Raw genomic sequence first — 25,831 nt, 5'->3', positions numbered from 1 at the left:
AATCCTAACTAAAAAAAATAATGAAATAATTACTAAATTAGGGTTAATAGATTCTTAAATGATCGAATTTATTGCTATAAACTTAAGTTATGTGTTTTAATCTCAATTTATTTAAAAGAATATGGTGAATTTTATACAGATATACATAATGCATAAGTAGAGGTAAATTATTAAACTAACTATTTATATAGTTATATTGGGATTCGAGTTTCTTGGTTATCACAGGACACAGTACCATAATTATTTTGACTGGATAATATAAAAATTTGATTTTATATTTATTATTAGTGTAATATCATACTAAATTGAATTCGCCATACTTCATACACAAACAGAATTAGTTGTTTCTATTAAAGCCTTGTTACTTACTAACGAGTAATATTTTAAATTTATTTCTTAAAATTTAAATGTTTTTGATTTGAATTTCGAATAGCGGAGTACACTAACTTTAAATATGCAGTTATGATTAGGTTAAGTGCGTCAAGGTTACCAAGAGTTACATTGAATACTTAACTCTTGTATAACATAACCGTTTATCTTGTAGAGTTATCATACAAATCGATGTGTCACACTACTTTTTTTAGTGGTAACTCGAACTTACAAAACACGCGAAAGGATAAAATACTAATGTTACATCAATAGATTTGTATGAGAATTTTGCAAGAATTGAAATTGAAATTAATTAAACGAAAATAATTTATTTGTTTTTGGCTGTACTTCAAAAAATTTTATTTTGAGAGGCTCGAAGCTTTCCATTTCCATTTATATTATTATTAATTATACACAAAGAAATTTTTAAAATTTTAAAATTAATTTTATATTATTACTTATTTATACTTAAACCTCTTCACACCGTTCTACGGTTGATTTATAAGACATAAGTTAACAATAACTACTAAAATTATGTGCGATTTGTTTTCGGCAAAAATTAGTTCAATCTACTGTATTAGTATTACTATTTATTAATGGAATATAAAATTACTCCGAGTATAGATTGCAGTCCGTTTCCGTTCCAAATAGTTTTTCGTATTATCAGTGAATTCAATTCAACACATCTAATACAGTGATCAATACTAAATGATGAAGTGCAAATGACATCTATTTTTATTATTAAACGTAACAAAACAACAAATAATGAGAGGAGATAAGTTAATGTATGATGAAAAATAAATTAAGTGAAATTTTAAACGGAAAAGAAAAGTATAAAAATTTAACTAAATTAAATTAATTGTTTTTTAATATGAAATTATGCCAAGAACACAAATTTAAATGTGGTAGGCATAAATTATTTAATAAAATCATAATATTTTTATTAAATTTATTAAAAATTCAATTTCGTTTTGGTTGTTAAGAGAATCAAAATCAAAATTATATTTGTGAAGTAAATTATACATTGTACATTGTTGGTACAAAATAAATGTAATATTTGTAAGTTAATTTAGGAAGTTGTTGTTACTCGTATTTATACAAGTGCAATAAAAATATATTTTGAACTGATTGCGCTGTAGAACTGTAGAAGCGTCGTTCACCATATTATTTCTCTCCATCAAATAATACAATATCGAATAAACTATTGCGAACAAATTATTACCAATAAGAGGTAATAATTACTTAGTCATAGTTTTTAGAAAAAAAAAATTATTTTTACGTTGTGTAGATGTGTTCAGCGTTCACAATGTATCTTTATACCTACTAGCATGGTTTAATAATATAATATTGTGTGTAATATTATATACCATATAAATAATAAATTTAATTTATTATTCTGCTCTAAATTCTTTGATTTTTTTTTCTGTTATATTTATGCAGTTCTTTTAAAAAACGCCTTCAAAAAGTTTTTAATAATTTTTCAAATTATGTTTACAATCTGTGTTAAATTTTAAATCTATATAGTCATATAGATAGATATTACACCAGACTTTTTGATTACCAAGAAAAGTGGTGGAAGTCTCTATGAAAAATAATCAGTAGAGTAAAAAAAAACCCATGTAATTATTGTTAAGTCAATGATTTTCGACCAAATGGATCGTTTGGTCTGCTGAAGAGATTAGTATATAACTTATTAGGATACTATATATCACTTGGGTTGAGTAAAGTGAAGTGAAGAGACAAATGTCCAACACTCAGTCTGTATCTAAATTACTTTTATTTATATAATTGATTTTTGTTTTAAATTTAAAACAGTATTAATTTGATAAAAATAAAATACTAAAAAAATATATTGTAAAACAAAATAAGATGTGAAAGTAAATTAATTATCAGAACTTAAAAACGTGTAGTTCAGTATAAAAATTGTATAATATTTAATATATTACAAAAACATGTATTTATGTATAATTCAGTTAAATGTAAAGTAATTCTCATAAAGTATTGTACAATAAGTTAAATAAAAAATTATTCTTAAATTATTACTTATAATTTATAAGTAGTAATTGATATAATTTAAAAACCGTATGAAAAAACATAATAGATATTATTAAGGTTAGTAATAATTTAAATTGCACTTTTAAGCTACCTACAATCACAATTCACAGTAGGTTGTTAGGTTGCAGGTAATAGAATCTAAACAGAATTCACAATGGTCAATGAATCCAGATTAAATACACTTTATGTTGTATTTAATAAACATTTTTAATGTAAAAACTTTTAAAAATCTAAAATAACATAAAAATAACATAGAATTTATTAAATTTGTATTAAATAAAATTAAAATTAAGTATTAGAGTAAACATTCAACATTTATAGTGTAGTATACTAAATAATTTATAAAATATTTAAAAAAAATATAAAATAAAAATAAAATATTTTCATATATTAAATGTGTTTTATAGTAATACATAAATAACAATGTACAAATTAGTTTTTTCAAATTATAAATATAAATTATCAGTTCACAAATAAGGTAGATAAAATTTAAAAATCATACAAATATAATAGTAAATAATTAATATTAAATATGAAGTCGCAAATACTTAATAGTACGTATAATATGTCTAATACATTTTTAATTTTTATAGTCAATCGGTATAATTTATTATGAATATTACGTTGTAATATACAAAATTTTAAATATCTATCGAAAATATAAAAATGAATTAATATTTTTAAATTAAAACATATTTTCTAACTTAAAATTATCTTACCTTGAAAATATTGGATTTTTTTTTTTAAATGCAACATGCAATATTTTGATAAATATTTGTATTTTATTTTATAAAACACGATTTGCTTTTACTTAAATATATTTTGTAAATCGGTTTCATATATTTTAATATTTTTAATATGAAAACTAAATTTAAAAAATATTTGAACATTTTAATTATTCTTAAACATTATGTTTTTGAGATTTATTATAAAAAAAAATAGTTCATTAATATATTGTGTTTAAATTTTTTTTTTTTTTGATTTTAAAATGTCATTTTTTTCTTAGATAGTTAGTTATAAATAAAAGTAAAACATTTAATATAATGAAAAGAGATTAAAATGTTTTGGTCGATATCGGTTATAATGGGCAATATTGTGTGATATCTTGAGATCCATTATAACCAATTTCTAATGCACAAGTATAATATAAATTTAATTTTAACAATCACATTTAATTAAATTTTATATTAATTATTGAACACAATACAAAATACATTATCACTTGTTTAATACAATAATTTGAATATTTAAATATACCTTAAAGTTTTTAACTAACCTCGCGATAAAAAAAATTATTCAACGTGCTCAAATATATCAGTGTCAGGTCCAAGTATGATCTAAAACACAAGTGTTAAAATGTTTGATTTTAAAGGAAGATTAAAAGCAAACCACTGTTACTCCATAGAAGTACTTGTGTATACAGTAAAATAGCGAGCAATGTCTTTTTTGAAACCGGCCGTGATTGTTAGTTTAATAAACTTTAATAAAGTGTTTTGTTATTTAATAAAATAGATGTATTCATGTAAGTGAAATAAACATCCCGTTTAAATACACTGAGGGTCTTGATAAGGATGTAGTATATTATTATAACCTACCTAAATTCACACGTCCAATAATAAGCTTACCCCTCTCCTTAGTCGTAACTAGTATTTAAACAAGCGCAACGTGCTTATATATTTACTTGGCTGTAACAGCTAGAATGGTAAAAATCATTTCAATGTTGATCGACGACAAACATCATTGCAGACCACTAGGTTAGTTATAAATTGCATGCACTTGTGACTTAGAATTTTTATCGAAGTAGATTTTTGAAACTGTTTTATATTTTTATAGCTAATGTTTGACTTGTAGCTGTAGCTAGGTTGCTATGGCTCGCTGGTTTTTGGCTGCGTGCCTTTTAGTGACGGTCATTGCAGTACAGAGTTTGATAGTGCCTAGGGGTTACCGTTTAGATTTACATCCGTATCCAGGTGACGGAGTATTTAAAGGCAAAGTCCGAATTGATATCATCAATACAGGAAATCAGTCCGTAGATTCTGTGACACTAGACGTACACTCAACTCTCAATGTGGTCGATCGTGAGGTTAAAGTCACTCGCGTTGCGAATTTGGACTCGTCAGAAGAAGATGAAGTTTCGATGGAAGAAACGTATGTATTGAAAAATAATTTTATTTTTTGAAATTATAACTGTAAAATTTTTAAATATTTTATAGTTCACTAACAGTCACAAAGTTAGAAAAACGAAAGGACATACATAAGTTTCAAATCACAACTAAACAGAGCCTTAAGAAAGATGTTACATATCAAGTGGAAATTTTATTCGACGGGACCCTAGGAAGTGATTCGTCTAGTCCGTTTTATCAATCAACGTATTCTAATTCAAAACATTCACAACTGAAAAAGTCAGTCCTCAAATATTATCAATTATATTAATTATAATAATTATTTTTGAAATATATTTTTAGATGGTATGTAGTAATGAATTTATTGAAAGGAGAAGGAGCGCATTATGTATTTCCTTGTTTCGAAAAACCTAATCTAAAAACTTGGATAGAGCTATCAGTTGCTCACAAAGGAGACTTTCATGTTTTAACAACTATGCCATTGGTTGATACAACAAATGTGTATGTATATTATTGTTATATATGTGGTTAAAAAAAAATGTTAATATATATATATATTTAATATAACTTACAGAACTTCTGAAGGCGTATGGGTTCGAGACCATTTTTCTAGATCACCGCCAATGTCAGTTAATTCTTTAGCCATGTTCCAGTCTGATTTTAAGCATCCACCAATGGGTGGTAAGTTGTATTATAAAAATAGTAAAATTATAGAAATATAAGACAAATAATATTACAATTCATATGCAGAAAATAACGGAGCTAAAGTTGGTGTATGGGGTAAAGAAGATATTTTAAGATCGTTGAATACGGCACAAAAAATGCTTCCAGCAGTTCTAGTAAATTTGGAACTTTATTTGTCTAGACCATATCCTTTACCAGAACTAAACTTGGTGGCTCTCCCCGGTTATACTGACGACAAACCTATTGATGCTTGGGGGTTACAAATGTTTAGAGAAGTAGACCTTTCTAAGAAACGTGATGATTTTTGGGTAGCTCATCTTCTCGCTAAATATACATCATTACAGTGGACCGATCATCTCACAACACCACTGTTTCCGACATCATTAACCCTAGCATTGTCAAAATTCTTAGCTGATAAGGTGGCATGGCAGGTAAAACTATTATACCTTGGCAAGTACGAGGATAACAAAATTAATAATTGTATAATTGATTTTAGTTAGAGAAACCAGTATTCAATTCATACGTAAGTGACATGTATGGAATGTATTTAGAATATGATAAACCTGGTTTTACAGAAATAAAATCACAAATGGAAGCACTGAACGCAACAAAAAGTAATAATTAAATATTTAATTAATTGATACAAGGTTACAAATAATCAACGATTTATGTTTTAGTTCGTTTCGTATTGGGAATGCTCGAACACATATTTGGGCCTCACTCGTTCCGACAAACAATCCAATATTTTATGTCTAGCAAGTACGTTTATAATTTTAATACAAAACCAACAATTTTATCAAGTATTTTTAGCCTTAGTAGTTGTTTATTCGACAATACTTAAATAGACAAATCCTTTATTTTTTATAATGAGCGCACAGACTTAAAAGTTAAATTAATTATTTTTAAATTATTTATTAAATTTTCTTGGACTTACGGTTGATAACTAGAGAATGTAGTTTAAGTAATTAATCTTAATAAAATCAAAGCATTTAAAAATATATTACTCAAAAAAATGTCGAATGCTCTATCAATTATTTTTAATATTACTCTTCGCATGAAAAAAAAGTTGATGACAAAGCTAAGACTTTTAATAATAAAATTTATATTAAACTGGTAAGCCCCTACTCTATTTATAAAAAGTTTACATATCTCAATTCTCAGCTCTTCCAGGAAAGCCTCATTCTACGCCAAGGCAACATAGTATTGTAACCGTCTTTAGTAATGCATGTAATTATGTTAATTTTGTAAATTGATACTGAAGTGTCACTAATAGATAGTTTCTTTAATAATATCAATTACGGGTGTTAAAATCAGAGTATTGATAAAATACTATTATTGTATACCTATCTTAATTTGAAAAAAATAAGATATTTATACTGAATACAATAATAGACATTTAACTATTTATTTTGTTACATTTTTGTATTCATAGACGTTAATTTTTTCAATGTTGAAATATATTTTGAAAAGAAATTGTCAACATTAAATATTCATAATAAAGGAACTAATAAAATAATTTTTTTTTAAGAGAATATCATGCATACTCTGAAACTGATTTTTGGAACAAGTTGTCTGATGGAGCATACCATGCTGGTGTATTGATCAGAGTATGTTATAAATTAAACTTAATACGTCAATATTATTTACTTATAAATTATATAGTGAATTTACTTCAAGTAAAATAAAATGTATAATTTAATATCTTAGAATAAAACTCCCGTTTCGATTGAACAAATTGTAAGGCCATGGTTACAAGCTGATAGACTACCTGTGGTTACATTTAGAAGAAATTACATAAACACAACCGTTCAAGTTATGCAGGTAATGTTTTTTCAGTTAATTTAATATAAAAAAAAATATTGAATCCTAAGTAATTAAAACGCAATATAATATACATGCATGTTAATTATAGGAACCATTTGTATTAAATGACGATGAGGATGATGTGTCATCCCCTGCAAAGAACACTAAAAATTATTTATGGTGGATTCCCAATATTGTTGTGTCACAAAATAATTTGACCGTACCAGTTAGAAATATAAGTTGGTTGAAACCAATAGCAAGTCAAGAGGTAGAAATGAAACAATATAATTTCACGAATAATCAATTTGTACTTTTCAATCCGGGGAGCTTAGGTAGGTCATCGTTATAATTTAGCATTCCATGTAAATGTTCAAACGATTTTATTTACTAGTTTTAAAATTTGTATGGTCGAGTTTTATTTAAAGAACAATTGGTAAATTTAACATTTTTTTTTCCAGGTCCATTTATTGTTAACTATGACCTAAAAAATTGGGAACTGATAGCCCAACATTCAAAGCGTTTCCCAGTAAGCATTCGTCAACAGTTATTGCACGATTCGCTAACACTGGCTTTATCCGGTCGTTTGTGCTACGTATATGCATTCAATGTTAGCAAACTTATCGAGCAAGAGCCCGAGCCTGCTGTTTGGAAAACGTATTTTGGACTGGCCACGAGATTACGCACTAAGTTCCAAGGAACACCAGTAGCTCCTAAATATGATGTCAGTTATCAATAACACATTTATTATAGATATATATCTACATTTAAAATATGTAATATGATTTAATTTTTTAACAGATATACTTGAAAAAAATGTTAAAATCTGTGAACGCTGCGCTAGAACAGCCGGAAAGGAGTGAATCCAGTTGGAAGGCAAATTTCCGTGCAGAAAATAAACGTTTGCTATGCGAAACAGGGCATCCGACTTGTCTAACAGAAGCCCGGGATGTGCAATCGAGAACAAATACCTCAAATCCCGACGAGGATAAAATGTATGTTAATTTTTTTATTACAATTGACTTAAATAATAGTTTTTTTTTTATATATTTATACTTGGAAAGTACCGAAGTTATAAACTATATAGGTACCTATCGTTTGATAACAGTTTTGTATTATCGATATTATTTGGAATGACTGACATAATTAGTCTACAAAGTTAAGTTTATTAACTATTAGCAGCTGCATTAATTTAAAGTTAAGAACCAAACAAGTATAACGAATAAAATAAAAATAAGAGTATAACTTAATCTATAAACTTTCTAGCCATATGCTAATATAATAATATATAATATATAATATATAATATATAAACTTTCTATAAAAAAACTATCAAACTAAATAGAATCAGCATCGTTTTGTTATCAATAAGGCTTAGAAGTTATGATTTAAAACAGGCATGTATGTATATGCATCACAAAATATATTAACAAAAATCTATGATGTTATGATGTTTTAAAATGCAAACAATGTATTCAACATTTATCATTTAAAATTGAAAATTGAAAAATTATTCCAATAAAAACTGTAAAATGTCAATTGTGTTTATTAACGAATAAACAAAATAGATTTACGATAAGTTAAGTCAATGACGTATACGTATCAATAAATTCAACAATAAGATATTTTGACATATTAGCACGATATAGATTAAATACACCATTGTTGTCAAATTAATATTCAACCAGGACATTAAATACCCACATCAAATAATATTGAGTTTTAAATTAAATATTATTTAAAATACATAGGTTAAGTAATAAAATCATTTTTTTAGATTATATAAAATATTCTATAAGAATCAATGAAATATGCACATTTTCCGTAAAATGAACAAAATATGTAAAATATACATTTTTAATTTTAATTTTTAAACTTACCATCATATAGTTTAGGTTTCTAGGTTTCTAGGTTTCTAGTTTGGTCTACTATAAATCGAGAGTATATAGAACAAAATGCAATACTCATATAACTTCCAAGTTCTAGTACCTAATCATTAATCAAGATTATACATAAATTATATATTTATTGTTATTTATTTGTCACATTTTTATTAATAGATTCTTGGATAATTACTTATGTATACTTCTCGGATATGGAACACTGGACGAATGGGAGTTTGGGTTACATAGGATTATGTACTATCCAAAAAATAAGTCTCAAACAGAAAGATTATTTATATTTAGATCATTAGCTAGCTGCCCTAAAAATGAAACAAAATTTGTCAGGTAACTTTTGATAATAGTGACATATTGAAACCAATATATTAAGCTAAATATGATTTAAATTTTATTTACATATACACTTATACATAAAAGAATGTTGAATTTGACGTTAATGAGTGGAGATCATAAGTTTAGTGAAGAAGATATGTTAACAATGTTGACTGTCATGAGTACAGTATCATTGGGACACGAAACAATGTTCAAATTCATGATGAAAAACTTTGAATACCTAAGCACTAAGTAAATATTATAATAATTATAATACATGTATATGCAAGTAATGGTATTTTTCGAAAGCTAATTAATAATAATAATGTTGTGGTTTGGTTTTTAGGTTGGAAAAGACTGTATGGGAATACTTTGTTAAAACGTCATTCAACAATTTTAGAACAGAAGAAGGACTAAATAAGGTTTGTAGTGATTATCAAAATATAATTTTGTAAAAAAATTACAAAACAATACCTAATGTGTTTGTTTTATAGGCCACCGAGTTTTACCAAAGAAACAAAAGACATTTTGTTTCTGTGGATGATATTATAAAAAACGCACTAGAGAAAGTCAGGATCCAAGTGGATTGGGTGAGGAAACACCTTACTCCCTTGGACGGCTGGCTGACGAATGCCTTGCAAGAGCCATGGAGACCACACGAGTTCCAATTCAGAGACGTGCCGTCATTTGTCGTTGGATAAATCAATATATTAAATACTAAAAACTACATAATATTAGGATTTTAATTGAATTAATTTTTTCCAATTTTATAACATTTTAAGATGTGTAAAATAATAAATGATTTTCTATATTAATTTTATAACACAATATGTCACAAAGTATTTTATTGAACTACCACTTAAATGATGCATTTTCATTTATAATAGCAGCAGCTTCCAAACTATTGATAAATTCAGTATATGTCGACTTCTTAGAAATATGTACTGTTAGTTTGCCACAATGGTTCTGTAAAAAAAAATAAATATAATACAAAAAGATAAAAAATTATACAAAAAAAAGTATTTTTTATATAAAAATAATTGTAATCATACTTTTTCAAAATTAATACAGGAGTCTAAAATATCCGAAGTAGAAGATCTAGCGATGATCGTATTGGCTTCCAGTTGAGTATTATTAGGAATGTAATCTTTTAATGCATTTAATTGGTTCATAAGCACATCTATCGAACTATTTATTTTTTCCTAGAAAAATTAATATATATTAAGTAAATTCATAAATTGGTTAACTATTACAAACCATTTTTAACATTTATATTTAATATACATAATGGTTAAAAGATATTATATATAATTGACTACATTTATATTTTTGTACAGCATTTTAAAGTCATCGGAAATGACAGTTTATTTTAAAGTACAAAATTTGATAAAATTTCTTTTATATAATATTTATATCACAATAAGTTTTATATGACGACAAATAACATTTTTTTTATTTTTTATTATTTTGACAGTTGTGGATATATTTGAATTATATTACGAGGTCCCTTGAAGTATGGGCTTTACGAACGATTTAAATGTGTAATAATATGTATTTACTTTTTCCTCTGAATTTCCAATCAATTGTTCAAAATCGACATTATCTACAAGTTGTAAGCGTTTTTTATTGTCAGACGGACAGCCATCCAGTAATAAGAGATTGACGGTTTCACCAAATCCTTCCATTATCTTGGCAAGTTCGACAGCAATATTTCCGCCCCATATTTCGCCAACGATTGTGTACGGTCCTTCTGATTGAATTTGTCTTAAAGGCTATAAATAAATATTGCTACAAATATGAACTTTTAAAAATGTATTACATGATAGTTACCCATAGTAAACCTAGCGCTGCATTTTCGACAGAGTTAATGTACGATGGAAATTTAGCACAAAAGACTGGATGCATAATTTGATTGATTAAAGGTTGTATTCGAGAAACTCCCAATCCAGGAATAATGAACACTGGTAATAAACTATTATTGCCAGTAATCGGAAGACTTTTGGATGTGCATTGTTCAAATCGTGGATATTCCGGTAAATCTATATTAAGGTCAAGTAATTCGTCGATAGTTTTAGGTAAATATTCTGAGATTGAATCAATTTTTTCTAAATAAAATAAAAATTTTTTAAAAACATTATTAATAAACATACAATTACAATTTATTCATAATTAAACATATAGATTTAGTACTTAAGATCGTAAACTAACCATGTTCAGATATTAACGGATCACTCAAAACAACTGAAACGGGTTTAGAATCAACTATAGACTCTGTCAATTTATTCATGTACTTTAACATGGTTTCTGGTTTTCGAACAGATTTGTCGCATTGTACGTTAATGCAATTAGAGTGTGCATCGTTTCTTGACTCACAGACTTCATTTGCATCACTTTGCATGCAAATGAAATGTTTTAAGTCTGGTAAAATATTTCTACAAGCTTTGTCAATGTTTTTTAATTTTGTGTCATTCTAAAAATGTGTAAAAATAAAATAAAAATAAATTTTTGTAGGTGTATATTTATATGTACTATAAGTAGTTAAACATACCATTTCTACACAAAATAATGCCTCAATTTTTGAATACGATGTGAATTCACGTAACAATGTTTCCCCTTCTTTTATAGTATTAAACCTTTCAGCCGAAGTCATAATAAACGAAACATCGGAGTATTTTTGAATTAGTGAATATATAGTTCTTTGACTTCTTCTCATTACTGAATTGGTACCATTTATGATGAATATCAATTTTTTTACGTCTTGCTGTAGAAGCCAGTTAACGGTTTTAATCCACAAATTCGTCGCTGAACCAATAATTACGTATGCCATTTCTTTTTTAACAAAACTATGATCTGAATTATTTGTTTCAGTTATTTTTTCTGTATTATACAAACTAAATAAAACGTATAAATATTATCATTCAATTTATATAAGAACTTCCGAAAACAGAAAAATCAAATTTTTGATCATACTTGTTAGTAGATGTTGTATTAGTTTTCGGTATTTCTTCATACAATCTACTGACTATTTTATCCTTAATACCATTTTCAACAAGCTGCTTGAGATGGTTTTTGGTTTCGGCAGAAGAATTTACTATGCTTGATAAGCCTTGTACACCGTATAGTGAAATATTTTTTAAAAACATATACATACCTGTTCAAAATAAATAAATTAAAATGGTACTTTATTGTATTTATATTTTAACCATTGTTCTTACCAATTTCTGTCTGAACACTCACATCTTGTGAACCTATATGTATAAATGAGCCAAACGGTTTTATACATCGAAGAGAAGCCCACAGGAATTCGGTTGGTATAGCATTGATAACGATGTCGCATCCTTTGCCCTCTGTTAAACACCTTAGTTGTATTTCAAACTTGCTATTATTGAGATCTAGTATGTTGCCGCTACTCAACTATTAATTGTTGCAAGAATTCAACATTTTTCATTTATCTAAGTTAAAATGTTAAGTCGCTAAAACTACTTTTGAAGATTCTATTATTCATTACCTTTGGAAATAAACTTTTTATAAAGTCAGATTGATCATTATTATATGTAGTTACGTAGATCTTACAATTAAATCCCAAGGCAACTCTTATAAATGCTTGACTATCTGGTGAACACCCATTATGTATAAGAATTGAATCTCCAAATTTGACACGCGCTTTGCTTACCATACAATAGTAAGCCTGTACAAATTTGTAAATAGGAATAATTAACATTTTATAAAAAATAAGTTCAAACAATTATTATTTATTACCATTGAGTAAGGTAATGGACATTTTACTGATTCTTCCAAGGTCATTTCAGGATTTACATACCATTTCAAAATATTATCAATTTCGTATCGTTTATTTTTAGTTTTGTATTTTAAAATGCCCATTACATTTTTTCCTTTATTGTCTATACCCGAGTATTGAGTACATACTTCATCATCCTTTATTTACAATAACATCATTAGTAATATTATTATTAGTAATATAGTATTTAGCAATATAATTCATTAAAATATTTATTAGTATTTGTTACCATTATATTTGTTTTAAAGGATCCTATATACTTGATGGATAATTCGCTAAAACAAAATAAATGTAAAAAAAAACCATTGAAAAACTAAAAACATTCATTCACAGTTATTTTTTTACAAACCTTTCCGGGTCAACATATTTTTGCAACTTATTTGCATTTAAATCTGTAGAGGGGTTGTCTATACAAGGTAGTATATTATAACTTCCCCAGCTATTATTTTTTAATATATTTTGCCTTAACCCTTTAAACAGTTGTTCCCTAAAGAATGTTTTGGTTAAATCAAACAATTGTTCTCCATCATAAAGTACGACATATCTAAAAATGAATGCAATGGTTAATTGTAAATCAGTTTTGTATTTTAAATATATGTTTACCTAAAGCCAATCGCAGATTTGATACTTTCAATTTTTTGCACCACTTGCAAAGAATTTTCTGAATCAGTTTTAATCAATACTATTGGTGAAACTTTACTAGATAACGACTTAAGTCCTTGTTCTATGTTATTTGTCCATGAACTATTTTTAGTGCTAACCTCTAAAATTTTGTTTGGTAATTTTACTAGTCGTGTTATTAAACGATAAATAGAACCATTATGCTCATATTGAACAATTGTGGTATATGTATCATCAACCGTTAAATTCTTTATCAAAACAAATACTTTTCCTGTGCATTTTTTTATATCTTTATTTAATTCCTCGTTTAAATTTTCAGTTACCAAAAGTAGTACATGATTTGATTCTAAATCTGTTACTTGAAAATTTGAATATTCTTCAACATCTGCCTAATACACAAACAATGCAATAAATATCTTAGGTTATTATATAATTATATGTAAGTTACAACCTTTAAAAATGGCTGTATTTCAAAAAGTCTTTTAAACGATTCCATAAATATAGCATCATTAATTTTTAATTTTGTTTTTAACCTAGATGACTGTAAATGGGCCGTATTTTTGACTAGTTGCATACAAACGCTCAAAAACTGAATAAAATTCTGAAAAAATTAATAGTATCAATAATAAACAAATTATTTTAATAATTAAAATTAGAAATATTAATCTATATAAATTACTTGAAGTTTGGGATTAGGTTGTTCGATAAGCTGAACTTTTTGAATATTCAAATTTGTGGGCATTGGTTCAATTGTTGGAAATGTGGAAGTCTTTAAAGTTTCAATTTCTATTCCGGGACCTCTAATAACATTAGTTCGAGTATCAAATGTAATATAAACCAAAGATCCGTTGTTAATATTTTTGATTATTTCTCTGTCGATAACTAAACTTCTAAACCAAGATGGAAGCAAAGGTAAATCATAATGTGATTGAAGATCAGCAAACATTTTTAATTGCATCATTGTGTTAAGATTGACGTTAAGATCATTTTTCCAAATTACATTTGCTAGGAAACCTAAAAACTTATAAATAATGTAGTAATGCAAGTATTGTGATTTGTATATAACCTATTATGTATTTTATTAAATACAATACCTTTATCGTGAATAAGAATTTTTTGAATGGTACAATAAGGAGTTGAAATATTAATATTATTTTCGTAAAATACTCTATATATTTCATTATCCGATATCCATTCATTTTCAATATTAATTTCATAATCTGTTGGTGGTTCTGAGCTAATAAGATGATTACTATCATCCATGTACACCAATCCAGATAATAATACCTGTTGAGATACAGTTATTTCAAAAGAACCAGAACCTGGTTGAATTTGCGTATAGAAACCACTGGACTCTAAAATAATATTTAATATTATAATAAATTTGGATTAAATTTGGAAAAAAATATGTTTTAAGGAAGAGCATTTAGGCATTGCATATGACATATTAACATGTAAATTTAGGTTGTGTCAAAGTATGTTTGTAATTGAACATTAGTGTATGTAAACCATTATCGCGACAAAATATGAATCCCGGAACTACAACAATAGTTAAAATAAATAGCATAGAATGAAAAATAGATAAGTTTTATTTTTTATGACATTCGTTTATAGTTTACTGACTCTATTGTAGCTTGAATAAAATTTATACGAAACCTACTTTTGGACATACGATCTATGATTTAAAATAATAAAATTCGATTGAAGATAACCGTTTTTAATACATTTGAATATCCAATGTGACCAACATTTAGAATACAATCACTAATACAAAGTTAGTGATCACACAATTTTTTATTTTATTTCCAGTAGATAGTAGATTAGTAGATAGCGTATACCTTGTGTTATTTTTTCATATTTTTGGTATTTAAATATAAAACTTGATACATTTTTAATTTAAAAATAATTTTTGAATTTTCGTGATTTAAATGAATTGAAATTTAAACGCGTAGAAGAAAATAAATATGACTTTATTTTTAAAATGTTTAAATGCAATAAGAATAACAACCTGCAGGGCACTTACATTAAAAGTACGGAAAGAATAGTTACAAATTTTTAAAATACAAAGTATATCTGAGAATAGAAATACATTTAGTTGGAAACATTTCAGTTATACTAAGTAGTCGTTTTAATATTTAAAATAGAAAAGAGATAACTATGGTATTAGTTTTTAATAATATACTAATATTACAGTGATATAATGTAATATAATATAAAGGTAATATTTACCTTCTGCAGTAGAAATTAGTGGTGTATGAACAAAAACGTTTTCAAATATTATTTGGTATGATTTATTTAAGATTGCTGATTGTTTATTGTTTAGTGATTTCAACACTTCTGTCTAGAATAATAAAATTAATTTACTAAAGAATTGATAAGCTACATATTATTTTATTGTTTTATACATACGATGAAAAATGATAAAGGCACCACAACTGTATTATTGATTTTATGTCCTAAGAGATGTCTTGATGTTTTATCCCGTAGACAAAGTTGTGTATAGTTTGTATTTGACTGAAACCCAAAATACATGTAAATAATTTATATATTATACTTATAGTAGACAACTAAAATTTACATTGCTATAGTACTGGTTAACTGGCCAAGTTTCTTCATGATTCCATGATACAAGAGGAGCTAAGCTCGGAGTTCCTCTTGAAACAGGATACTCTGGCGGAGGGTAAATCATATCCAAATTAAAGTGAAGACCACTAGAATAGAGTTCACCAAGTGTTGATAGAAAATGTTTTAGTGGACTTTTACTTCCTCGTTTCGCTACAGAGACAACTGTGCATGAACTATCTAAGGATGATTTCAATATTCCTTGAAATAGTCCATGCGGAGCTATTTCTATTACTATAACATTTTTAGGTATTTTTTGTATTGCTTCGGAAAAATAAACTGTGCTCTTAAAATTATTTGCATGATATTTTCCAGAGCTCCACTGTGCTAATTCACTATTCCAGTTTTTTTCAGGTACTGAAGTTGATATCCATTTAGAAGATCGTTTCTTTGGATTTGGTACTGCCTGATAATAATTAAATGTATAAGTTACAGTTAAATATATTCAATGCTATTTCAATAAATGTAATTTCACTTTTTCAATAAATTTTTCAACAAATTCAGCTTGTCGTTTAACCAATCTTGAATGATATGCAATACCATTTGAATTTACAGTTCTAACAAAAACATTACGTTTTTTCAGAGTTTCTAAGTATTTTTCCATATCATCTAATGGACCAGACAAAGTAACGTTATCCTCAGAATTGTGACATCCTATGTCAATACTAGAAGGCAGATCTGGTATATTTTTATAATTTAAGCCTAAAATAATCAAATCGATAAAATATTTTCTTACCATAGGTATATTATTTTATAAAATCACACTTACCTACCGCTGCCATAAGGCCTTTTTCTGGCTCTAAAAATTCTGCTACTTTGCCTCTAGAATACGCTCCCATTAAAGCTTCATATGTATTGAAACACCCGTCAGCGTAAGCACATCCATTTTCACCCAAAGAATGCCCAAACATAAAATCGGGATGAATACCAAGTTTTGCTAATAGATCTATAAATGCAATCTAAAAAACACCAATTAGTCTTAAACAGTAGTTATTAATTTATAATTATTATGTATAAAATCAATAACACTATAAAAATATTTTGTTTTATAATAATAAATAATATAAGAATTAGAGTTGTGATTTCAGAATTTTGCAGGAAAAGCACAACAATTTACCAATACACAAATCATAATATATAATCAGATATACTTGCTAAGAAATACTTCAGGTTTAAACATTGTTATTAAGCTTTCTAAAATTTTAATTATTGATCGGTTTGTACAAAAATGAGAGTTGAATATTTGAATATGTATGTATACGTTTATAAATGTTAAAAAGGATATAATATCACTCATGTTCCTGTATGGTATATTTTTTTAATCGAATCATGAAACAAAAGAAATTTCAGAAGGTAAGTTAAAATGAGTAGATTTATAATGCTCAACAAATACATTAACTAACTAAAAAAAATTGAAATTTAAAAATAATAAATGATTTATCAATGAAAATTTCTAAAATTTTTGGAATTTTTTGATTTGTGTTAAAAAGTATCTAAAAATTTCAATTACACATTTTTTTTTTAAATAAAAACCATCTATATGGAAAGTAAATGCACATCTTGCATCTTGAAAATAACCTTTCTGAACAGTAATAGTTAATTTCACTTACGTGCATAGTAGCTATTGCTAAGAATGCAATAATTGGTTTTTCTTCGAGGACTTTTGGATCTGGATTTGTTAAAATGTCAAAAATATCGTAACCAATAGGTCGGATGTATTTATCACACCGTCGAATACTATCAGCAAAACATGGTATTTCCATAAGATCTGATGCCATTCCAGGCCACTGTGATCCCATACCAGCAAAAACAAACCATACTGGACGATTGAATTCATCTATTTCCTAATAACAATTGCAATATTAATACTGTATTCATACATTTAATGTGTAACGTACTTACTTTTATGCCAAATGTCGGTGAAGCTTCTGAGTTAAGTATTGTATAACCTCTGTGAAAATGGCCAGTTATATTTTCACTAAAAGCATTTTGAATAAGTCCTAAATATTCGTCATCTCTAGGTAAAGATTTAATTCTATCTATTGCTTCAGAAAGACCTTTTTCTGTTCTTGATGATAATATAACTAATCTTTGACTAGGTCCTAGTCGAGGATATAACTTAGTTTTTGGATTTTGTTTTAGTAAAACATGACCAATAGATGATGGCATTCCCAAAGTTGTTGTGGCAACAATAGTCCCTTCTAACTTTGTAGGTTCCGTGACCACCTATCAAAAATTATTTAGAAGTTTACATATATCGTATTAGACAATCAATTTTTACCTTCATTTTTTCTTTCTTCAAAGCTTCAATTTTATTATTTGGCGATTCATAGTTAATATTAGGTGGAATAATACCAGAATCTAACGCTATTAATGCTTTTACAATTGCTATCAAACTTGATGCACCCTCAGTATGTCCTAAGTTACTTTTGATTGATCCAATTAGTAAGGGAGAGATTCTTTGATTTTCACAGAAAATTTCAGATGATACATTAAGTTCTTTTTCTTCATAATACTAAAAAATCATTTTATTTTTAAGATAACTAATTGACTTAATATATTTAAATAATGAATCTAATAATGCCTTTATTACTTTGCAAGCAGATCCATCAGATTCTAAATAAGAAATATTTGTTGGTGAAACTTTACAGTGTTCATAGAATGATTTGAAAAATTCTCGAAATGATTCTTCAGATGGTCGTATAAAGTTGATTGCTTTTTCCATGCAAATACTAGCATCGCAATGGAGAACAGTACCATAAGAACGTAATGCATCAGTAGACCTTTGTAGAAGAAGTACAACAACACCTTCACTTCGACCGTATCCATTAGCTGTAAATAAAATTATAACACTTGACAACAATAAAAAAAAAAATAATAAATATAATTGCATAATGCATACCATTTTCGTCAAATGATTTGCAAATTCCATCGGAACTTAGTTTATCTAATCCAATCCAATGTTTTGCCATATCTGGATGCCAAATAATATTAGTTACGCCAACAAATGCAGCTTTAGTCCTGCCTTTGGCTACATCATCAGCCGCTTGTTTTAAAATTTCTATACCACCAATCCAGGATGAATCAATTGTATAACTTGGTCCTTGTAAGTTAAATATGTTTGAAACTCTATTTGCTAAAAGAGCTCTAACATGTGCAAGGAGCCAAAATGGCGTTGTTAATTTCTCATCGCATCCAATCGCTTCACTATCACTAACACATGAAGCCGTGTACACAGAAGTTTTTGATCCGTAGAGATGTTTCGGATTCAGTCCTCATCAGGGGATTAGATAAATCAGAAAGGATTAATACCTTATGAAAATTGATTTAAAATTAATTTTGAACTTAAAATACCTGCATCAATTATTGCTTCGTAAACTCTTTCCAATAAACATCTTGTCAAAGGATCCAATGCTTTTACGATTCGTGAATTCATTCCCATAAAAGTGTCATCCAATTTTTGAAATACACTTATTTTTCCCGTGGCAGCTGGTACTCCTGGCCATTCATCTGTAATTTTATAATTTAAATTTCAATAAATATAATCAATTGATATTTGTATACACATGTTTGTCTGATAATATGTTATTAAGTAGGAAAAAATAAATTGAAGCATATTTTAATATGTTTATATAAATTATTGGTTTATAAGAACTATAATGTATTAAATTGAGTATTTATGTTTGTATTATTCTTTTTTGCATAAGTATAATAGTTAGTTATAGTACATCACAAATTAATAATGGATAAATAGGTTACTTCTATTCAGTAGACAACATAATATAAGTAGTATTAAACGGTACAAGGATAGAAAAAATTCATATTATATATCGATGAAGCAATATAGAAATTATGTAAGAAGTGTGATGGAAATAAGAAGTAGATTAGCGCTAACAGACTAAGATTTTTATAACAATAAAAATATATTCACCACAGAAGCAGTAAATGTAGACTCTAAGCGATATCTTATCAAAATTGTGATTTGTAGCATGGCATTGCATGGAATTAAAACTTTGATAATGTTATATATGTATAACAAAATCGAAGCCTTTGAATAGTAGTGATTAAGTTTTTAGAATTTCACAAACAGAAGGAAAATTTCATTAGCAATAAATAAGCCAATAACTATATAAAAAGAAAGAAGAAGTGGATTGGATTTATAAAAAAAAATAATACTAGTGAAAAATAACAATTGATGAAAAATGCATGGTAAGATAGGAGAAAAAGAAAAGGGACAATTTCCGTGAAGCAAGTGATGGAAGAATGGAAGATACTGTAATAAATACACAATATGTAGACTCAATAGAGCTTAAGCAAACTATAAATAATAAAAGCAATCTATAATTTAACCAATTCTAGAATTAAAATTGAAAACAGTATAAATATTGAAATCAATTCTATGATATTTAATCTTAATAAAATACTTTCAAACAAAAATAATTAGGTATAATCATTAAACAGTTAGAACTTGCATTAAATGTATGATACTTTTTTGAAATTAACGTTAAAATATCCCATTGTTCCGTAATTGATTATTAACCTAAATATCATTATAATATATGACTTAAAGATAATTTTGATACAATTTACCTTAATTATTATTTCACTGTATTTGGTACCAAAAATTCAATTATTAGGGTTATAATGTTATTATGGTATTTATATGCTCTAAAAACTTCAGAAGTATGCACTAAAAAATATGCATTTATGCTCATATTTTGTAGGAATATGCCCAATAAAATAAAAATTATACAGAAAAAATCGATTTAAAAAAGTATTTTATTAAGGGTTCATCCCAGTAGGTCTCAGATAAGATAACGACTTAAGAAAACGACTTCATCAAATTACATGGACTAAAAATATAACTATAAATAGGTGCCTAGGTTATTTTAATTAAAATAAACAAAATATTACATATTTTGTATTAAAAATTGTACATATGAATTTAAAAACCGTATATATGCAATAAAAAATGATAAAATACAGAAATAAGTAGTATATGTCGAAAAATGACAAAATATGCTAAAATATGCAAAATAAAACTTTATATTTCGAATTTACTGATTTTAATTCAAACTTGTAGCTTACCTAGCAATTTTTCAGACTGTTAAAAAACAACATGTAACTAAATACATAAAAATCCGGACCCTAGTTATTAATTAATATATAAATATAATATTTAATACTATTGGTATTGAATATATTTTCATAATCTATTTGATAACATTAAATTTATAAATTTTAATAAATTATATTCTATGCGGATTGACAACTGTATTGATTTTACAATAAGGTATGGTTTATTTTTGTCTGTCATCATCTTTTGAGATAACAAAAAATATGCTTAAAAATGTCAACTTTGAACGTTGTTTCTAATATCCAATTGGGGGGAGGGGATACTTAGTGTAATTTAAGCTGATAATTAAAATTTTCACATACGTTAATTGTTATTTATAAACATTTGAAATTTGAAATTTGTTTTAGTTTTTTTCCTGCATATGTTAATACAAAAATGTTCATTGAATCAAAGCCCTTGAAGTTCATTATATGTTTTTACTTTATCTACTTGTAAATAGTAAAGATACATCAGCACGATTTATTTTGATAAGCATTTGAAATTCAAATTTTGAGAACATTTATCAAAATTGTGAAAAATCGTAGATAATTTTGTTATTAAAAATGTATTCAATTTTCAAAGCTAAGAATTGAAAATTTAATTCATTGTTTCTTAACTGTTACCACCAAAAAATCTAGAAAATATTTAAACAGTGTTGTTTTTATAGACATTTTAAATTTAAATATGAACTGAATTATATATTACTATAGCTGACCCCGTGCACTTCGTTGCCCGTTAAAAATGCCAATTCTTTAATATGATTCAAACTTTGTTTAATTTGTTATTTATTATTCGGTTTAATGGTGTTCAGAATTTAGACATTTCCATTGACCATTTTAAATCTCAAAAAATTTGTGCCAGCACCACTAATGTGGCATGTGCCATCTCGTGGTTAATGTGGGGGTGACGATTTGAAAAATCCTTTCTTAGTGGATGCCTACGTCATAATAGATATCTGTATGCCAAATTTCAGCCTGATCCGTCCAATGGTTTTGGCTGTGCGTTGATAGATCAGTCAGCTTACTGTTTTATATATACAGATTTAACCGTAGAATAACAATTTTAGTCACTTTGTTGTACCTAATTTAAAAATTTATTTTGTAGTGAGCTAAATAAAACTTTTAACACATCTGTATATTATTATAATTATCCACATAATATCATTTTTAAATGCAATATTTTTGGCAAAAATTATTACGGTCTACTGTATTACTAATATTTAACAATAAAACAAATTACTTTAATTGCAATAAAAATATATCATAAAATATATATAGTATACTATATATAGTATTAATAACTGTCAGAATACTCAGAATGCAACGATTTATTTTGGATTCTGATTTAACACATACATCGATACTCTTACTTACTCTTCAATGACGAGGTAGCTACACTATCGAGAGTCGAGACCTACTGTAGAAACCTACATTATACATTTCTTCTAAGTTAGTATAATATTATAAGTTGTATTTTCTTTCTCCACGTTTTAAATAATTGCATATACTTTTATATATGTTATAACTAGTATATAAAATAACTTAATAAGTAAGTATATTCTTGTTTATTTTCATTTATTATTATGATTCACGAATTCAATTCATCGGCATTCAAGAGGTTTATTTATATGAATGAAAAAAATGAGTGGCAACTATTTTTTGATGTAAAATTAACTTAACTCAATAAAAAGTATTATAAAGTTTATATAATAATAAATTATTATACATTGTACAATATAATTAATATGTATGATAGTATAATAAATATGCACTAAAATCAAAGAAAAATAATGTTGATGATAATCTAATACTCTAATGATGGGGGTTCGCGAAACTCGTGTCTGGGGTCTGCGGCAGCTTTAACACATAATAAACTGGGGTAACAGTGTTAATAATCATTTTTTTCACAAAGAAAAATGTGTTATCGAACGGTAATATTATCGATATTATGATACATATTAATAATATGATTAATTTGATATTGTTATTGTGGACTTACCAACGCATTACGTTAATACGTGACAAGATATAATTATAAATATGTATGTTTTGCTACGTCTACTTATGTAATTTGTAATATAAAATAATTATTATAATTTTGGTTATAATAACATAAGATGTGCAAAAATGGTATTCGAAAAACATTGGTAAGGGAGTCCGGGATACTTAAAAAATTTTCACCAGGAGTCCGTGATCTACAAAAGGTTATTAAGAACCATTGCTCAGATCTATTATTATTCTCATCTTTCGGTACATTCACTTATATTTATATATAAATGTAGGTTGTAGGTATATTGATTAGTGATTACTGATTATATATTTATTTTTTGTGTGTTGAAAAAAATATTTTTTTTTCAATATATCAATAACAATACATTATATATATTATACTTGCGCGAGGAGTTAAGTTATATTTTTTTTTATGAACACAGTACAATTAACAGTATTGTACTTACAAGAACAAAATGAAAAAAACATGATATGCTTATTTATATAATTTATTTCAAGTTAATGATATTTTTTTTGAATATTCAAATCTTAAATATTTTTATAATTAGAATATTTTTTTGTGTAACATAACAATCACATCATATTGCTTAAACCTTTTTAAAGACGTTTAATTGTGGAATCTAGATATTGTTTGTCAATGATAATTAAGTTTCAAAGTAGATATATAAAGTGGATAATTATTTTGAATTTAATTGTATGCACAATTTTTTTTACTTTGGTACACTAAAAATGGGCTTTGAATCCAGTTCAAAATTACATTTCCGATAGAATAATTTCTCTCCTTCTTCTAATTACACTAACTACTAAGTGATTTACAACTGTATTTGAATAAAATATAATGATTGTTCAATTTATTTGTATTTATTTGTTTGGATGCCTATTACTTATATTAAAAAAAAAAGAAAAGAAAAGTAAGTATAGGTACCTATGAACAATACTAAAAATAAATGAATTATTTTATTTTATTCACTTATAGGTTCATTATTTTCAAATTTACTTAAATCGCTATTTGTATTTAGTTAAAATTGTATGCTTTAGGTTTTATCTCACCTTTATTCCATCTACAATCATTTTCGGTTACCATATTCACTTTATTGTTCAAATTTATTCTCAGTTCATCCATGTTTTCCGACATAGGAAATTTGCCACCCACGCCGGATATAACGACTTCGAAAATATCTTCCTTATCTTCCATATTACAAACTCGAATAGTAAGTTATACGAATACCGAAAAATATTTTTATAATGTATATAATGTAATAAACGAAACCGAATGCACAATACCAAGCTGGAACAACTGACGTGCACGGTAGACCGAATAAAAAAAAAACTGACTATAGGTACGCTAGATTCGTAATTCGGTGAGGCGTATCTGATTATCGATACAATCGAATAAATTCATTACAATTGTTAGATTTTGACACTCGACGTACGACTTTGTAAGTAGACTTTAATTTCAAACCTATACACGATAACCGATTGTTTCTAAATTATGTATATTCCTACGTTTAAAAGGTCAGGGACAAATGATAATTAGATCGTATGACAAAATGTGCTACTATTAGTGAGAAAAAAAGTCATAAATAAATAAAAGCGTTCAAAGTGAATATATGTGATACATAATTAATTTCTCTTATAATTAAAACACAATTCATTTTATCATACTATTACGTAAGGTGTATCTCGTTGTTACACGATAATTTTAATATATAATATATACACCCATGGCATTACAACAGTTTTGAAAATAATCTACCTAAAGTATGTATTTATATTATAAAGCGTTTAAAATGATTATTATCGTATGTTTAGGCAACTGCAATATCATTGCGTGATGTAGATTGTAGGGGCGCGTTTTTTCTATTACTGCAGCAAAACTACAATGTTGAACTTCCCGTGTCCAACGGTCGACTTTAGAATTACAATAATACAATTTGACAGATAAAAAATTAAAAGAAAAAAATCATCTCAATGTGACAATGGGTATATATGCATAACGCACGACGTATTTATATTCGATTTTAAAAACCGCCCATTATAGATTCAATTTTAACATTGAATTGAGTCCAACGAATACTTTTTAGATTATTGTGTTTGAGTCTAATAAATATTTTTTTAGTTATTTGAGTATTGAGTATCTTCAGATTATAATCATTATCCAGAAGACACCATGATGTGGAAGTTGACCGAGTAATACCCAAAAAAATACGTTTATAGGAGGTACCTACTGTTTACAACTTGGCAAAAAAATTACAGATTTCCTTTTAATACAGTTATAATGGTTTTATTGTCTGGTAAACACTTTCTTGTTACATTTTTCAAAATTATGTTCAATAAAATTTTCTAAGATTCCATTATTAAAGAATAATTTAAATAATCCACTTACATGTTACTCGCGTGCTTATTACACGCGTCTTCTA

At 26.6% G+C, this 25,831-nt stretch overlaps 2 protein-coding genes across 2 annotated transcripts; one reads left to right on the top strand and one right to left on the bottom strand.

Moving 5' to 3' along the window:
• Positions 1 to 4,021: 4,021 nt before the first annotated feature.
• On the top strand, positions 4,022 to 10,074 carry LOC114122900 (endoplasmic reticulum aminopeptidase 2-like). The gene is made up of 17 exons (XM_027985690.2): positions 4,022 to 4,178; positions 4,258 to 4,572; positions 4,638 to 4,826; positions 4,890 to 5,048; positions 5,122 to 5,228; positions 5,298 to 5,662; positions 5,728 to 5,845; positions 5,909 to 5,990; positions 6,760 to 6,838; positions 6,939 to 7,052; positions 7,144 to 7,366; positions 7,493 to 7,755; positions 7,833 to 8,026; positions 9,092 to 9,259; positions 9,350 to 9,496; positions 9,591 to 9,666; positions 9,739 to 10,074. The coding sequence occupies exons 2-17, from the start codon at positions 4,292 to 4,294 to the stop codon at positions 9,943 to 9,945; spliced, it is 2,772 nt and encodes a 923-aa protein (XP_027841491.2). The 5' UTR covers positions 4,022 to 4,178; positions 4,258 to 4,291; the 3' UTR covers positions 9,946 to 10,074.
• On the bottom strand, positions 9,970 to 24,863 carry LOC114122899 (fatty acid synthase-like). The gene is made up of 28 exons (XM_027985689.2): positions 24,462 to 24,863; positions 19,641 to 19,796; positions 19,189 to 19,560; positions 18,880 to 19,118; positions 18,568 to 18,801; positions 18,189 to 18,512; positions 17,897 to 18,130; positions 17,056 to 17,245; positions 16,762 to 16,988; positions 16,243 to 16,692; positions 16,074 to 16,178; positions 15,894 to 16,005; positions 14,759 to 15,019; positions 14,344 to 14,678; positions 14,116 to 14,265; positions 13,647 to 14,053; positions 13,393 to 13,587; positions 13,273 to 13,318; positions 13,004 to 13,180; positions 12,753 to 12,932; positions 12,460 to 12,658; positions 12,215 to 12,395; positions 11,793 to 12,135; positions 11,453 to 11,714; positions 11,075 to 11,349; positions 10,804 to 11,016; positions 10,297 to 10,446; positions 9,970 to 10,210 (listed from the first exon to the last, which is right to left on the bottom strand). The coding sequence occupies exons 1-28, from the start codon at positions 24,604 to 24,606 to the stop codon at positions 10,097 to 10,099; spliced, it is 6,276 nt and encodes a 2,091-aa protein (XP_027841490.2). The 5' UTR covers positions 24,607 to 24,863; the 3' UTR covers positions 9,970 to 10,096.
• Positions 24,864 to 25,831: the final 968 nt, after the last annotated feature.

This window comes from Aphis gossypii, chromosome 1 (assembly GCF_020184175.1).
Source record: "Aphis gossypii isolate Hap1 chromosome 1, ASM2018417v2, whole genome shotgun sequence".
In the NCBI taxonomy this organism is placed as follows: Eukaryota; Metazoa; Arthropoda; class Insecta; order Hemiptera; family Aphididae; genus Aphis; species Aphis gossypii.
This window is presented reverse-complemented; position numbering and strand designations above follow the sequence as displayed.